This window comes from Salvelinus alpinus, chromosome 14 (assembly GCF_045679555.1).
Source record: "Salvelinus alpinus chromosome 14, SLU_Salpinus.1, whole genome shotgun sequence".
Lineage (NCBI taxonomy): Eukaryota > Metazoa > Chordata > Actinopteri > Salmoniformes > Salmonidae > Salvelinus > Salvelinus alpinus.
Window position 1 is genome coordinate 7,497,685 of NC_092099.1, and position 18,303 is coordinate 7,515,987.

Here is an 18,303-nt window from a genome sequence, read left to right on the forward strand (position 1 = left end):
ATTGGCATTTTAGTCATTTAGCAGACTCTTATCCAGAGCGACTTAAAGTGCATTCATCTTAAGATAGCTAGGTGGGACAAACATATCTCAGTCATCATAGTAAGTGCTGCTTTGGGATTATTTAAGATACCCTTGAAGAGGTAGGGTTTCAGATGTTTTCGGAAGATGGGCAGGTACTCTGCTGTCCTAGCTTCAGGGGGAAGCTGGTTCACCATTGGGGTGCCAGCACAGAGAAGTGCTTTGACTGGGCTGAGCTTACATTTGTATACCATCACGTCTCTGTATTATGCATGGGAACACTTGGGAACAGATATCCAAAACTAAAATCAAAATTGGAGCTGATGTTTCCACAGTCTTCATTGTGCAAAAATATAAATACATTTTGCTCAGAAAACTTGAGGGGCCAAATAAAACCCAACGCGGACGAAATTCGCGAGTTGGGAGCAGTCGTGTCCCATATAGTGCCTTCTGGTGGAGAAGTTGATCACTTTCGAATCAAGGACACTGAGCAGAAAGTAACACAGACAGAAGCAGAAGCCTTAAGCATCGTTTGAGTGAGTTTCACCTGGAAGTTCACCCTTCTTACAGATCGTCCGCTGACATACTGGAATTCCGTCAATTGCAGAATGCCGTTGTGCTCCATGTATATACACCTGCACTGCAACTCTGATGGGCTTTCCAGGTTACCTGTGGTCAAGCCAGCATCATACCAAGTGGACATCTACTTCTGACAAGTGGAAATTACAAGCACACTGAATACTCGTCTTTGTGTAATGATTTAACTCCCACCGCTTGTATGACATTTATTTTGAAGGCACGTATAAATAACTACAAGGACAGACTGACTGACACGTCACAATTACAAATAGTAGCTAGCTAGAAATTGCGCAAAAATTAGACAATGGATGTAGGGTATTCCAGGAAGAGTGGACATCGAAATATTTATTTGAGGCGTCAGGGAAAGCTGTGTGCTTAGTGTGCAAAGAGAGCATTGCTGTCTTGAAAGACTACAACTTGTCCCGAAACTTCCAGACGAAGCATGCAGAGAAATATAGGAATGTCTTCTGAGCAGAGGGCAAGTGAATCGAAAGAGTTGCTTTCCCTGTTGCAAAAGCAGCAAGGACTTTTCACAAAACTGCATTCAGCACATGACAGAATTGCAAGAGCTAGCCATGTACTGTCCCACAAAAGTGATAAACAGAGCAAGCCAGGCCTCCTGAGTGGCGCAGTGGTCTATGGCACTGCATCGCTGTGCCATTAGAGATTCTGGGTTCAAGTCCAGGCTCTGTTGCAGCCGGCCGCAACCAGGAGACCCATGGGTGGCGCACAATTGGCCCAGCGTCGTCCGGGTTAGGGAGGGATGTCCTTGTCCCATCGCGCACTAGCGACTCCTGTTGCAGGCCGGGCACAGTGCACGCTGACACGGTCGCCAGGTACACGGTGTTTCCTCTAACACAATGGTGCGGGTTAATTGGGCATTGTGTCAAGCAGCAGTTCGGCTTGGTTGGGTTGTGTTTTCGGAGGAACAAGATGCAGAGATGAGACAAGACTAACTACCATATAGGATCCCACGAAATTGAAGAGAAAATAGTGTAAAAGTGTAAAAAAATTATTATAATAAATTAAAAACATAGCAAGCCATTCGCTGAGGACAAATTCATTAAATAAATGTTTAATTGACTCTGCAGCAATACTTTGCCGTCAAGAAAGAGCTGTTTGATAATGTTTCCCTGTCAAGACAAACAGTGACACAGCGTGCAGAGAATATGGAACAGTTGAAAAACAAGGTAAAGGATTTTATCTATTTCTCCTTGGCCCTGGATGAGAGCAGTGATGCATGTGACACGGCTCAGTTGTTGATATTCTTACGAGGCATAACCCCAGACTTTGAAATTACAGAGGAGCTTGCTACAGTGCAGTCAATCAAGAGCACAGCCACAGGGAAATATTTATTTGTAGGAGGTTAATAAGTGTGTGGCAAAGCTGAGACTGAGTTTTGAAAAGTTATCCAGTGTGACCACTGATGGGTGCCCAAACTTGACAGGAAAAAAACATTGACCTTTTGAAAAGGATACAAGATCAAGTAGCTGAGTTGAACCCAGATCAGAAAATTATTTTCCTGCATTGCATTATTCATCAGGAGGTGCTCTGTAAATGTATTCTGAAAATGAGCCATGTTGTGGATACAGTCACTAAAAAGTGGCAAACTTCACAAGAGCAAAATCTTTAAACCACATTGGAAGAGAGTCGGGTCATGCAGATCTCCCCTACCACACAAACGTGAGATGGCTGAGTTTGAGGAAGGTGCTTAAAAGGGTGTGGGACCTGAAGTTGGAGATTGCAGAGTTTTTGCAAATGAAAGGAAAATGTGTATTTCCCTCAACTGCAAGAAAGAACGGTTGGCGGATTATTCCCCTCACTGTGAACATCATGGCTCTCATGAATGAATAGAATTCAGGGACTTTTGCACATCAGACATTCAGCCTTGTCAAAGCCTTCAAGGGAAAATGACCCCTCCTGACCCACCAAGTAGAAGCCAACAATCTCACCCACCTTCCTACCCTACTAGTCTGTTCCCTTTGAGATTACCAATTGGAGAAGTACACATGGCTGCTGCGTGCTTTGAACGGGAACTTCTCGTCATTTTGAGGATTTCAAAGTGTTGGAAAATGACATGCTGTTGGTTTCCTCTCCTTTCACCTTCAGTGTGGATAACACTCCCACTGACCTGCAACTTGAGCTTATCGATCTTCAGTCTAATGCAGTGATTGGATAACTATTTAAAACAAATGTCACTGACGAGGTTCTATGCATCTCTCGATGAAAAAAACTTTCCAAAGATTAGGAGTCATGCTCAGAAGATGTTTGTACTGTGTGAGTCAAACTACACTGCTCAAAAAAATAAAGGGAACACTTAAACAACACAATGTAACTCCAAGTCAATCACACTTCTGTGAAATCAAACTGTCCACTTAGGAAGCAACACTGACTGACAATAAATTTCACATGCTGTTGTGCAAATGGAATAGACAACAGGTGGAAATTATAGGCAATTAGCAAGACACCCCCAATAAAGGAGTGGTTCTGCAGGTGGTGGCCACAGACCACTTCTCAGTTCCTATGCTTCCTGGCTGATGTGTTGGTCACTTTTGAATGCTGGCGGTGCTTTCACACTAGTGGTAGCATGAGACGGAGTCTACAACCCACACAAGTGGCTCAGGTAGTGCAGCTCATCCAGGATGGCACATCAATGCGAGCTGTGGCAAGAAGGTTTGCTGTGTCTGTCAGCGTAGTGTCCAGAGCATGGAGGCGCTACCAGGAGACAGGCCAGTACATCAGGAGACGTGGAGGAGGCAGTAGGAGGGCAACAACCCAGCAGCAGGACCGCTACCTCCGCCTTTGTGCAAGGAGCACTGCCAGAGCCCTGCAAAATTACCTCCAGCAGGCCACAAATGTGCATGTGTCTGCTCAAACGGTCAGAAACAGACTCCATGAGGGTGGTATGAGGGCCCGACGTCCACAGGTGGGGGTTGTGCTTACAGCCCAACACCGTGCAGGTCGTTTGGCATTTGCCAGAGAACACCAAGATTGGCAAATTCGCCACTGGCGCCCTGTGCTCTTCACAGATGAAAGCAGGTTCACACTGAGCACATGTGACAGACGTGACAGAGTCTGGAGACGCCGTGGAGAACGTTCTGCTGCCTGCAACATCCTCCAGCATGACCGGTTTGGCGGTGGGTCAGTCATGGTGTGGGGTGGCATTTCTTTGGGGGCCGCACAGCCCTCCATGTGCTCGCCAGAGGTAGCCTGACTGCCATTAGGTACCGAGATGAGATCCTCAGACCCCTTGTGAGACCATATGCTGGTGCGGTTGGCCCTGGGTTCCTAATGCAAGACAATGCTAGACCTCATGTGGCTGGAGTATCAGCAGTTCCTGCAAGAGGAAGGCATTGATGCTATGGACTGGCCCGCCCGTTCCCCAGACCTGAATCCAATTAAGCACATCTGGGACATCATGTCTCGCTCCATCCACCAACGCCACGTTGCACCACAGACTGTCCAGGAGTTGGTGGATGCTTTAGTCCAGGTCTAGGAGGAGATCCCTCAGGAGACCATCCGCCACCTCATCAGGAGCATGCCCAGGCGTTGTAGGGAGGTCATACAGGCACGTGGAGGCCACACACACTACTGAGCCTCATTTTGACTTGTTTTAAGGACATTACATCAAAGTTGGATCAGCCTGTAGTGTGGTTTTCCACTTTAATTTTGAGTGTGACTCCAAATCCAGACCTCCATGGGTTGATAAATTTGATTTCCATTGATAATTTGTGTGTGATTTTGTTGTCAGCACATTCAACTATGTAAAGAAAAAAGTATTTAATAAGAATATTTCATTCAGATCTAAGATGTGTTATTTTAGTGTTCCCTTTATTTTTTTGAGCAGTGTATATACGTGAACACACATTTTCAGTGATGAAATATAACAAGTCAAGGCACAGATCCTCTCTTACTGAATCTCACCTCTCAGCGCATAGCGACGTGAGCAACTATACTGCCCATCAGAGACTTCACTCCTCACACGGAATAGTTTAAATGTAATGTTGAGCTCTCTGTTTGCGCATATCCGTTAACTAGAATTCTGTCCGTGGTGCTGAATGCAGTGTACTTTTCCCTCCGTGTAGTTCATTGCATGTTTAATAAATACCTACCAAAAAGGAGAACATGGATGTGGTTTAGTTCTGTGCATTTAAAAAGTTAAGTAGCTTATCTGGATGTGATTTACAGTAGATATAGCTGTCAACAGTCATACACATGATGTATAATCCTGTAATATGATTCTGGCTCACGATGGAAAAAATATCTTCTAATATGGCCGTCCATGGAAAATAATTGCCCAGGCCTGGTATAGGGTTACTACGCAGTCCTCCAACCTCCGGATGGAGAATGTTTCATGCTATTGATTGTTTTCCCCTTGCCTTGCTGCGTTGTCATGTTTCTGGCATCGAAGCTACTGATGGACGGTGATGTCATACATTTAGGAAGGAGCGGTCCTTCATTTCTCACTGTACAACACCAGGGAGAGAGTTATCTACTCTCCCCTTCCACTTCTTTCCTCGGGGCGGGTAACACTCCCGGCAGCACAGCTAAGGCATTCAGCAAGGGACACGCTGTGCCTGTGTAAAGAGCTTAGCACTATTTACCACAGAAATAAGGTTATAATTATAGGTTGACCGATTAAATCGGGGCCGATTTCAAGTTTTCATAACAATCAGAAATCGGTATTTTTGGGCGCCGATTTGCCGATTTTTTATTTTTATTTTTTTTAACACCTTTAATCTTTATTTAACTAGGCAAGTCAGTTAAGAACACATTCTTACTTTCAATGACGGCCTAGGAACGTTCTGTTGATTTTTAACCTTGTCAGCTCGGGGATCCAATCTTGCAACCTTACAGTTAACTAGTCCAATGCTCTAACACCTGATTACATTGCACTCCACGAGGAGCCTGCCTGTTGGCGAATGCAGTAAGCTAAGGTAAGTTGCTAGCTAGCATTAAACTTATCTTATAAAAAACAATCAATAAAATGACTGTCATTGCTCCAATGTGTACTTAACCATAAACATCAATGCCTTTCTTAAAATTAATACACAAGTATATATTTTTAAACCTGCATATTTAGCTAATAGAAATCCAGGTTAGCAGGCAATATTAACCAGGTGAAATTGTGTCATTTCTCTTGCGTTCATTGCATGCAGAGTCAGGGTATATGCAACTGTTTGGGCCGCCTGGCTCTTTGCAAACTAATTTGCCAGAATTTTACGTACTTATGACAACATTGAAGGTTGTGCAATGTAACAGGAATATTTAGACTCATGGATGCCACCCGTTAGATGAAATACGGAACGGAATAAACGTTTTGTTTTCGAGGTGATAGTTTTCGGATTAGTCAAAGGTACAGTGGGGAGAACAAGTATTTGATACACTGCCGATTTTGCATGTTTTCCTACTTACAAAGCATGTAGAGGTCTGTAATTTTTATCATATGTACACTTCAACTGTGAGAGACGGAATCTAAAACAAAAATCCAGAAAATCACATTGTATGATTTTTAAGTAATTAATTAGCATTTTATTGCATGACATAAGTATTTGATCACCTACCAACCAGTAAGAATTCCGGCTCTCACAGACCTGTTAGTTTTTCTTTAAGAAGCCCTCCTGTTCTCCACTCATTACCTGTATTAACTGCACCTGTTTGAACTCGTTACCTGTATAAAAGACACCTGTCCACACACTCAATCAAACAGACTCCAACCTCTCCACAATGGCCAAGACCAGAGAGCTGTGTAAGGACATCAGGGATAAAATTGTAGACCTGCACAAGGCTGGGATGGGCTACAGGACAATAGGCAAGCAGCTTGGTGAGAAGGCAACAACTGTTGGCGCAATTATTAGAAAATGGAAGAAGTTCAAGATGAAGGTCAATCACCCTCGGTCTGGGGTTCCATGCAAGATCTCACCTCGTGGGGCATCAATGATCATGAGGAAGGTGAGGGATCAGCCCAGAACTACACGGCAGAACCTAGTCAATGACCTGAAGAGAGCTGGGACCACAGTCTCAAAGAAAACCATTAGTAACACACTACGCCGTCATGGATTAAAATCCTGCAGCGCACGCAAGGTCCCCCTGCTCAACCCAGCGCATGTAAAGGCCCGTCTGAAGTTTGCCAATGACCATCTGGATGATCCAGAGGAGGAATGGGAGAAGGTCATGTGGTCTGATGAGACAAAAATAGAGCTTTTTGGTCTAAACTCCACTCGCCGTGTTTGGAGGAAGAAGAAGGATGAGTACAACCCCAAGAACACCATCCCAACCGTGAACCATGGAGGTGGAAACATCATTCTTTGGGGATGCTTTTCTGCAAAGGGGACAGGACGACTGCACCGTATTGAGGGGAGGATGGATGGGGCCATGTATCGCGAGATCTTGGCCAACAACCTCCTTCCCTCAGTAAGAGCATTGAAGATGGGTCGTGGCTGGGTCTTCCAGCATGACAACGACCCGAAACACACAGCCAGGGCAACTAAGGAGTGGCTCCGTAAGAAGCATCTCAAGGTCCTGGAGTGGCCTAGCCAGTCTCCAGACCTGAACCCAATAGATAATCTTTGGAGGGAGCTGAAAGTCCGTATTGCCCAGCGACAGCCCCGAAACCTGAAGGATCTGGAGAAGGTCTGTATGGAGGAGTGGGCCAAAATCCCTGCTGCAGTGTGTGCAAACCTAGTCAAGAACTACAGGAAACGTATGATCTCTGTAATTGCAAACAAAGGTTTCTGTACCAAATATTAAGTTCTGCTTTTCTGATGTATCAAATACTTATGTCATGCAATAAAATGCAAATTAATTACTTAAAAATCATACAATGTGATTTTCTGGATTTTTATTTTAGATTCTGTCTCTCACAGTTGAAGTGTACCTATGATAAAAATGACAGAACTCTACATGCTTTGTAAGTAGGAAAACCTGCAAAATCGGCAGTGTATCAAATACTTGTTCTCCCCACTGTATATGGTTTAGAGAGAAATAGTCGACGCGTTATAATTCCTGTAATAACTTGCGGCTGAATTTGAAAGGGGTTCCTTCGTTATTTTACCGTTCATGTCTTCCATAGAGAATGTCTTGATCTACTTCAAATAAGGTCTGTGTTTCGTGCAGGCTTAAACCGCCTCGACGTTTTGATACCCATGTAAATCTCACTAGGATAAGGTAACGTTTGTTAACATATTTTCATAAATCCACTCTACAAAGGTTTTTATCTTCGCTTATATTTAGCCAATATTGATCAGAGTTACCTTGTCCTATGGATATCTACACAGTTATAAAATTGGCACGGTGATGTAAGCCTACACGAAACACAGACCTTATTTTAAGTGAATCTAAAAATATCCTATGCAATAAATGAAGGAACCGCTTTTCAGATTTTGCTAGGTGTCATGGGAATTATGACTCGCACTTTGGTTGTCAATTCTTACCATGCCCATTATTAAAATAGGATTTCCTGCATATAGAAATTATGGTTTGTGTTTTCAACATTCATCACAGGTAACTTAAAATCTATTTTTATTCAAACAGTTGAGAGTATTTGTCTCCTAAGCAGACTCTTCAGTATCATTGTCACTTCAGAGCTGTGTGCGTGTGTGTGTATTTATGTATTATATTAAGTTAAAATAAAAGTGTTCATTGTTCATTTAGTATTGTTGCAATTGTCATTATTACAAAAATGTGTGTGTGTATGATATATATATATTTATTTTTTTTATAAATCGGCCGATTAATCGGTATTTTTTGTCTTCCAATATTCGGTATCGGTATTGAAAAATCATAATCGGTCGACCTCTAGTTATAATATGCCAATAAGGCTACAAAACAGAGAGAAAGGGGCTTTGTTTGGGAAATGAGCACTAAAAAGAGGAAAAGGAGTGGAGAGCGAAAAGTAAAACTATTATCTCTCTATTTTCGAATCAAATTAGATTTTGAGAGAGGAGCGTGTTGGGAACTCACTCTCACTGATCCTAGAGCTATAGAGATGCTTAATTCACTTAAGAGGATTCGAGCTGTAGTCAGGAGAATCTGTCGGCGGAAGATTTTTTACCCACTTGGCAATGGTAACAATGGTAACAATGGTAACAATGCAGGCAGGTGTGCACCAAAAGCACCAGGGAAGACTAGGCTATCGCCTACCCCTACCCTGACTCACGTGTCAGCAGGGTGATGTTCTTACTGCTGCAAATACAGGGTTTGCCCCACTACCAGTGTAGTACTGTATCTTAGAGAAAAATGGGACATGTAGCCTATAGCTACGTCCCAAATGGCCCTAGTCAGAACTAGTGCACTATGTGGGGAAGGGAAAATGGTGCCATTTGGTACACAGCCTGTCTGCTGTGTAGGCCTAACCTACAGCTCTACTTTTGTCTTAGGGCCCATTCAGATTAACTAGACTTGTAACCAGTGTGCCTCAGTCACCAGATATTCTATTTTTGTGTGTTCCCATTAGCTTCACTTACAGTGGCTTCGGCGAAGCTACTTTCTGCCTGCACACCTCTAGTACCGGAAATCTCACAGTAGACAGTTTGGAAGAATACCACGCGAGCTGCAATTCTCATCAAACCATTACATCACTTTTTTCGCCATTTCTTTATATCTGAAAGGTGTTGCCAGTATCAAAGTATACGACAGTCAGTAAAGTTCTGCCTACGACATAGTAGAAATGTAGCCGTAATGCTGAGGCGGCCTGGCACGCATTAATGGTCTCAGGATGCTTTACTGTTGGCATGACACAGGACTGATGGTAGCGCTCACCTTGTCTTCTCCGGACAAGCTTTTTTCCGGGTGCCCCAAACAATCGGAGAGGGGATTCAGAGAAAATGACATTACTCCATTCCTCAGCAGTCCAATCCCTGTACCTTTTGCAGAATATCAGTCTGTCCCTGATGTTTTTCCTGGAGAGAAGTGGCTTATTTGCTGCCCTTCTTGACACGAGGCCATCCTCCAAAAGTCTTTGCCTCACTGTGCGTGCAGATGCACTCACACCTGCCTGCTGCCATTCCTGAGCAAGCTCTGTACTGGTGGTGCCCCCATCCTGCAGCTGAATCAACTTTAGGAGATGGTCCTGGCGCTTGCTGGACTTTCTTGGGCACCCTGAAGTCTTCTTCACAACAATTGAACCGCTCTTGAAGTTCTTGATCCGATAAATGGTTGATTTAGGTGCAATCTTACTGGCAGCAATATCCTTGCCTGTGAAGCCTTTTTTGTGCAAAGCAATGATGACGGCACGTGTTTCCTTCCAGGTAACCATGGTTGACAGAGGAAGAACAAAGATTCCAAGCACCACCCTCCTTTTGAAGCTTCCAGTCTGTTATTTGAAAGCAATCAGCATGACAGAGTGATCTCCAGCCTTGTCAACACTCACACCTGTGTTAACGAGAGAATCACTGACATGTCAATTGGTCCTTTTGTGGCAGGGCTGAAATGCAGTGGAAATGTTTTTTGTGGATTCAGTTCATTTGCATAGCAAAGAGGGACTTTGTAATTAATTGCAATTCATCTGATCACTCTTCATAACATTCTGGAGTATATGCAAATTGCCATCATACAAACTGAGGCAGCAGACTGTGAAAATTTATATTTGTGTCATTCTCAAAACTTTTGGCCACGACTGTATATTTGTGTTTTAAGTAATTGTCCTGATGAAAGATGCATGTGTTTCCCAGTGTCTGTTGGAAAGCAAATTGAACTAAGTTTCCCTTCTAGGATTTTGCCTGTGCCACAAACATAATTTGTATTCCGTACAAAAAGTATATTTCTTTGCCACATTTTTTGTAGTATTACTTTAGTGCCTGGAAAATGGATGCATGTTTTAGAATATTTGTATTCTAACTACTTTTCACTCTGTAATTTATGTGAGTATTGTGGAGTAACTACAGTGTTGTTGATCCTTCTTCAGTTAAGGTGCCACATTTTGTTGTGTTACAGCCGGAATTTAAAATGGATTAAATTGAGATTGTGTTTCACTGGCCTACACACACAATACACCATAATGTCAAACAGATTCAAATACAGAAAACAGATTTTTTTAAATAACAGCTTACGAAACAGCGGGACTGAAGACACACACAGAGTAATATTGTAGTACGGAAAGCCTAAATAAATTCAGGAGCATACATTTAATTACAATACTAGTCAAAAGTTTTGAATGAGGTGTGTCCAGGGTTTTTCTTTATTTTTACTATTTTCTACACTGTAGAATAATAGTGAAGACATCAAAACTATTAAATAACACAGCTGGAATCATTTAGTAAGCAAAAAATTGTGTTAAATCAAAATATGTTTATATTTGAGATTCAACAAAGTAGCGACCCTTTGCCTTGATGAAACTTGGCACACTCTTGGCATTCTCTCAACCAGTTTCATGAAGAATGCTTTTCCTACAGTCTTGAAGGAGTTCGCACATACACTGAGCACTTGTTGGCTGCTTTTCCATCACTCTGCGGTACAACTCATCCCAAACCATCTCAATTGGGTTGAGGTCGGGTGATTGTGGAGGCCAGGTCATCTGATGCAGCACTCGATAAATCTCCTTGGTCAAATAGCCAGAAATCTCAAATTTGGACTCATCAGACCAAAGGACAGATTTCCACCGATCTAATGTCCATTGCTCGTGTTTCTTGGCCCAAGCAAATCGTATTGGTTTCTTTGCAGCAATTCGACCATGAAGGCCTGATTCACACAGTCTCCTCTGAACAGTTGATGTTGAAATGTGTGTGTTACTTGAACTATATGACATGCACCGAATACAACAGGTGAAATGCTCGTAGTAGCCCATCTTAGACCAAAAATAACTGAAGCAACAAATTTGCAATGAATCCATTATATTATTCGGAGAAAATTGAGTGACTCGAGGTCAGGTCCCTCTTGTACCAAGAAAATGTATCTTACCTTTGTTCCTGTTTTGACTTTAGACTTCAACTTTTGCCGCCGTTTCAGCTTCTTCTTGCTTAAAGCTTTCTTTCCCCTGAAACACATTGTAAAAAAACATGAGCAAATCCAGTAACAGCTGGGTCTATAGCCTATCACAACTATGTTAAGTTAATATTCTAACACATTGACCAAAAAAAAAGGGACAGAAAGAATACAAATAGTACAATGCCATAGCTTTATTTTGAAGGCTAACCCCAACCACCCCCAACCCCTCTTTACACTGCTGCTACTCTCTGTTTATCATATATGCATAGTCACTTAAACTATACATCCATGTACATACTACCTCAAATTGGGCCAACCAACCAGTGCTCCCGCATGTTGGCTAACCGACTTATCTGCATTGTGTCCCACCCACCACCCCCTCTTTTTTTACGCTACTGCTACTCTCGGTTTCTCATATATGCATAGTCACTTTAACCATATCTACATACTACCTCAAATCAGCCTGACTAGCCGGTGTATGTAAGTAGCCTCGCTACTTTTATTGCCTCGCTACTGTATATAGCCTGTCTTTTTACTGTTTTATTTCTTTACCTACCTATTGTTTACCTAATACCTTTTTTGCAATATTGTTTATAGCGCGTGTAAGTAAGCAATTCACTGTAAGGTAACCTGTTGTATTCGGCGCACTTGACAAATTGTGCACGATTGTGAAGCCACGCCCCTTTTTCTGAAGAATTGCATTGTGGGCCCTACAAGTACTAGTTCGAGCCAAGGTAGGAGCGAGGAGAGGGACGGAAGCAACACTGTTACACTAGCAATAACAAGCTAGATGAGTGACATGATTCTCGCTGGATTTGAATTCAGATATACAATCAAAAGTTGACACCTACTCATTCAAGGTTTTTTTATTTATTTGTACTATTTTCTACATTGTAGAATAATAGTGAAAACATCAAAACAATGATATAACACATATGGAATCATGTAGTAACCAAAAAAACATAAATCAAAATATGTTTGAGATTCTTCAAAGTAGCCCCCCTTTGCCCTGATGACAACTTTGCACACTCTTGGCTTCATGAGGAATGCTTTTCCAAAAGTCTTGAAGGAGTTCCCACATATGCTGAGCAACTCCAATACCTTGACTTTGTTGTCCTTAAGCCATTTTGTCACAACTTTGGAAGTATGCTTGGGTCATTGTCCATTTGGAAGACCCATTTGAGAACAAGCTTTAAGTTCCTGACTGATGTCTTGAGATGTTGCTTCAATACATCCACAATTTTTTCTTCCTCATCATGCCATGTATTTTTTGAAGTGCACCAGTCACTCCTGCAGCAAAGCACCCCCACAACATGATGCTGCTACCCCCGTGCTTCACGGTTAGGACGGTGTTCTTCAGCTTGCAAGCATCCCCCTTTTTCCTCCAAACATAACGATGGTCATTACGACCAAACAGTTCAATTTTTGTTTCATCAGACCAGAGGACATTTCTCCAAAAAGTACGATCTTTGTCCCCATGTGCAGTTGCAAACCACAGTCTGGCTTTTTTCTGGCTGTTTTGGGGCAGTGGCATCTTCCTTGCTGAGCGGCCTTTCAGGTTATGTCGATATAGGACTCGTTTTACTGTGGATATAGATACTTTTGTACCTGTTTCCTCCAGCATCTTCACAAGGTCCTTTGCTGTTGTTCTGGGATTGATTTGCACTTTTCGCACCAAAGTACGTTCATCTCTAGGAGACAGAACGCGTCTCCTTCCTGAGCAGTATGATGGCTGCGTGGTCCCATGGTGTTTATACTTGTGTACTATTGCTTGTACAGATTAATGTGGTACCTTCAGGCGTTTGGAAATTGCTCCCAAGGATGAGCCAGACTTGTGGAGGTCTTATTTCTTTTGATTTTCCCATGATGTCAAGCAAAGAGGCACTGAGTTTGAAGGTAGGCCTTGAAATACATCCACAGGTACACCTCCAATTGACTCAAATGATGTCAATTGGCCTATCAGAAGCTTCTAAAGCCATGACATATTTTCCAAGCTGTTTAAAGGCACAGTCAACTTAGTGTATGTAAACTTCTGACCTACTGGAATTGTGATACAGTGTATTATAAGTGAAATAATCTGTCTGTAAACAATTGCTGGGAAAATTACTTTGTCATGCACAAAGTAGATGTCCTAACCGACTTGCCAAAACTATAGTTTGTTAAAAAGAAATTTGCAGGGGGTGGAAATACGAGTTTTAATGACTGCAACCTAAGTGTATGTAAACTTCTGACTTCAACTGTGTATATATATATATATGGTAAAAAAAAAAAAGGGACTTATCTGGGAATATATCCAAGATAAACACTGTTCGATCCACATAAACATATCTAGCTAAGCTGGCTAGTCAAAAATTAAGCAGCTACTGACGTCTTATTTGTTTATCTTTCCGAATTTACAGACTAGCTACCTACATATATTAACCCAAAAACAACCCCATACGAAGAGTAACTCTGACCTTAGTTACCAACCTTGTAACGTTACACCGCGTAAAAAAAATACCACTAACAACCAACAACGAAGCTAGGGAGGAAATGTAGCTAACTGTGCTAACTAACGCACTAGCTAGAGGTTAGCTAGGGACTCATTAGCTGACGTTAACTAGCCAAGTTACCGATATAACTAGGTAGCACTATTGACGGGTTTCTGCAAACTAACCTACCCATAACGTTACCCCACAGTAAAAGTATTATCACGACTGGACACTAAAGACGATCATGTGGCCAACTAGTTGCTGAACCACTAAATTAAGCATCTTACTAGCAAACTAGCTAGGGAAGTTAGCTTGGCTAACTAGCTGTGTGAGCCTGCATTCAAACATTGGTGATGTGAAAACCATGCAGGTAGTTGGGCTAATTAACGTAGCAAGTTAGCTACGAAGGCTGCCAACTAGCTCAGACAAGCCTGCAATTTAGAATTTTCACAATTTCAACCTACCTTCCTTGGTTTATCCCTTGCTCCTTGTCATTGATAGCCGTGGAATAAATCATCCTGTATCTTTCCGCTAAAGCTCGCCCAGAGAGTAGAAGTTGGTATCGACTTCGGCAATCCGACTGGGTTCCTGGTGTTTGACACGAACCCATTCCCGACCCAAAAGAGGAGAAATCGTCCCCAACTCCAGAAATTACGCTGATGCCGAGCCGCATCGAAGGTAATGGGGATGGCACAATCCCTCCATCACCGACTGCCGCAGCAGCACACATAATCGTTTTGGAGAACAATGCATATATTGCATCAAAAAATATAACAGCTACCTAGATAGCTTGCCGTTATATCACAACTGTCAATCGAAAATCCTACACCTCGTCATTTGTCCATCCTGAAATGCAGCCACATCCAGTGTATCTCCTAAAACGGCACAAACGGAGTCAACGCGGTGCAACTGCGAAATAGGCTTCCAATTCCAGACCGTGGAATCGGCACTTGTTTCCCTGAATTCCGAATCTCAAGCCATTTTGTCTTTGGAATTAAAGCAATAATCTTTTTTAAAAGTGTGTCTTCATTGTGTAGTGTTTCTTTACTCCGAATAGGCAGCACTTTCAAATGTGCTGCCATCTTAGCTTCTTCATCATCATCATCCTTCTTCTTCTGTGTGTTTTATGGTGGACTAGACACAAAAAGGTGTATTGCCGCCACCAACTGGACGATTTGAAACCAAAATAAATAAATCCATACATAATAGTGAAACTAACTTAATCTACCCTAATAAAAATAGTACATTATTTTAGTTCTCCATATCTCCTTTCTCAGGCTCTAGGACCTGAGAGGGTGGTACGGCTTGTGCCAATATTGCATGTAACTCCTTCGCTGAGAAATCTTTCAGCCCCAGGAACTCCTCCGCCGCAATTACTATGATTTATATCTTCCTGGACCTTCTCTCCACATTGGCAGTGCCATTAATTACCATAGCTATAAATTCCACAAAGTCCACCTTCCTAACCTTTAAAATGTCAGGATCCTGCTGGTGAAAGGCAACCCCTGCAGTGTAGGCCTATCCACTACCATGGACTCTTCTTGTGCACCATTCAAACCCTCAACCCATTTCACAACTGCTGCATATGAAATGCTCTGTACAACCCTGACTTTGGCCACCTCATTCTCTTTCACCCTTGTGGGGCATTCGGAAGACGTGGCTTCATGGTTCGCAACATGTCACATATTCATCACTTTTATAACACATAATATGACGCTTCATCATCCTTCCCTGCTGCTCGTTACCAGTTTATTTTTTTTATTTTTTTGAAAATGTCTGGGATCTTTTATTACAGCTCATGAAACACTTTACATGTTGCTTTAAAAAAAATGTGTTCAATATATCTCAATCTCAAAAATAATTAAATATATGGAAAATTGTCGGTATAAAATCAAGACTTCTCTCAAACCTGTATGGCAGATTGAGGGCAAGAGGATGGTCAGTTTGCCAAGGCCGATAATAACCTTTTTTTTTTTACCTTTTTTTTTATAGTATTATTCATAATATAAAAATCAACTTACATTGCTACATCAAACATGTCTAACAAAACAAAACACAGGTATTAACAAGAAAATACTCAAACCTACAAAAAATATCAATAAAATACAAAAAATAAACAATTTTAGTGCAATTGTATTCACTCTGAAAAAATCTTATTATAATGATTCAGGAATATGTTATTCTTGTTGTTATTCACTAGGGTTAATGTTTTAATGAGATAGTTGAATTCAATCAGAAAAATGTGTAATTTTGGTATAGAATTTTGGAATTTTTGTTTGAAAGATTTGGCAACAAGAATTTAAAAAATGTACAATAATTTCAGTGGTCTTATTATCATTGCAATAGTAACATACTATATATTTTATGTAAAAAACATAGGCAGTGTTCATAATGGTAAATAAAGTATTTCGCAAGGTTTTTCCAAAATTCTGACACAAATTTACATTCAAAGAACAAGTGAAACCGATTCTCACCTTCTGTTTCACAGAAAACGCAGATATCATCAATAGCCACAAATTTGGATATCATAGAATTACATGGATATATCTCATGTAAAATGTTGAAGTGCACTTTGTTTGGTATACAGTATTGCTCGCTGCTCGTTACTAGTATTATGCTAGCAGCACAAATGATGACGTCAAGTCGTATGGTAATGATGAAACCTTCATAATAAAAGCCCGCATTGCAAAACTGCAATGTGGATAACTCATTCCGAAGACATTGCATTTTAATCAATGACCACTTTTATTGTACCAACAAGAAAAGAAAAGACAATAGGTAATTTATGAGGGAAAAAAGTATAATATGACACTGGTATGTTGCGCATGTTGGGCTGTAGAGAGAACACTGTTCTACCTGTCTCAGTTAAGTGGGGTGGAAAATACTCATTATGGTCTTTACTAACCAAATGTGTAGTTTTGGAGGGGGACTGTGTCGTACATATCCAGCAGCACTTCCTTCTCCACCCCCTCCATAGCCCACAATACAATACACTGTAATAGACTGTACATGGGATGCATCATGGGATGTAGAGAGAACTTTATATATTGGTTTATATATTTGGTTAGTAGAGACCCTACTGAGTATTTTCCACCCCACCTTAGATGAGACAGGTAGAAAAGTTCTCTATCTACAAGCCAATATGTATCCCATGTACAGTCTATTACGGTGTATTGCATTTGAGGCTATGGAGGGGGAATAGTGAAAAGCCAGGAGCAGGCTGTGTGACACAACCAGTGGCGATTTTAGCATGTAAATCTTGGTCGGGCAAACAAACACTTTTGGGGGATGCATGCCAGCAAAGCCACTACACAACACAACACTAAACAACACATTAATTGCACTATAACGGTGACAAACGGTGCCCACAAACTGAATTCAGAACATGGGTCGTTCTTACAGTGTTCTCCCTGTACACCAAGTCAGAACCGTAGGATAAATAAAGGGGGCATATAAAATAAAACAATCTTATTTGTCACATTTGCCAAATACAACAGTGAAATGCTGTCACGCCCTGACCTTAGAGAACCTTTTATTTCTCTATTTTGGTTAGGTCAGGGTGTGACTAGGGTGGGTAGTCTAGTTTTTTTCTTTTCTATTTTGGCCTGGTATGGTTCCCAATCAGAGGCAGCTGTCTATCGTTGTCTCTGATTGGGGATTATATTTAGGCAGCCTTTTGCCACCTGTTGTCTGTGGGATCTTGATTTTGTATTGTTGCCTTTTAGCCCTACAAAGCTGTACGTTTTGTTTGTTACTCTTTGTTGTTTTGTGCCGGTTATCATAAATAATAATGATTAACCTACCCCACGCTGCATTTTGGTCCGACCATCCTTCCAACAACAATCGTTACAAATGCTTACTTACAAGCCCTTATCCAACAGTGCCGTTTTAAGAAAAAATGTGTTAAGAAAGTATTTACTGAAGTAAAACATTTTTTTTTTTATATAAATAGTTATTAAGGAGCAACAATAAAATAACAGTAGCGAGGCTATATACAGGGGTTACCGGTACATAGTCAATGTGCAGGGTCACCGGTTAGTCTTTGGACACTGTGTTTACAACCCTCCAGACTAGCTTCAATGCCATACAACTCTCCTTCCGTGACCTCCAACTGCTCTTAAATACAAGTAAAACTAAATGCATGCTCTTCAACCGATCGCTGCCTGCACCTGCCCGCCCGTCCAGCATCACTACTCTGGACGGTTCTGACTTAGAATATGTGGACAACTACAAATACCTAGGTGTCTGGTTAGACTGTAAACTCTCCTTCCAGACTCACATCAAACATCTCCAATCCAAAGTTAAATCTAGA

General features: G+C 41.6%; 1 protein-coding gene across 19 annotated transcripts in view; it reads right to left on the reverse strand.

Moving 5' to 3' along the window:
- The window catches only part of LOC139539159 (E3 ubiquitin-protein ligase MYCBP2-like), a 233,145-nt gene extending 218,043 nt beyond the window's left edge, over window positions 1-15,102 (reverse strand). For all 19 annotated transcript variants that reach the window (XM_071342003.1, XM_071341989.1, XM_071341984.1 and 16 more), the window contains exons 1-2: window positions 14,456-15,102; window positions 11,494-11,569 (exon numbers count right to left, since the gene is read on the reverse strand). In XM_071342003.1, the coding sequence (XP_071198104.1) occupies window positions 11,494-11,569; window positions 14,456-14,721 (342 nt within the window). In that variant the 5' untranslated portion in view covers window positions 14,722-15,102. The remainder of the gene's footprint in view (window positions 1-11,493; window positions 11,570-14,455) is intronic.
- Window positions 15,103-18,303: the final 3,201 nt, after the last annotated feature.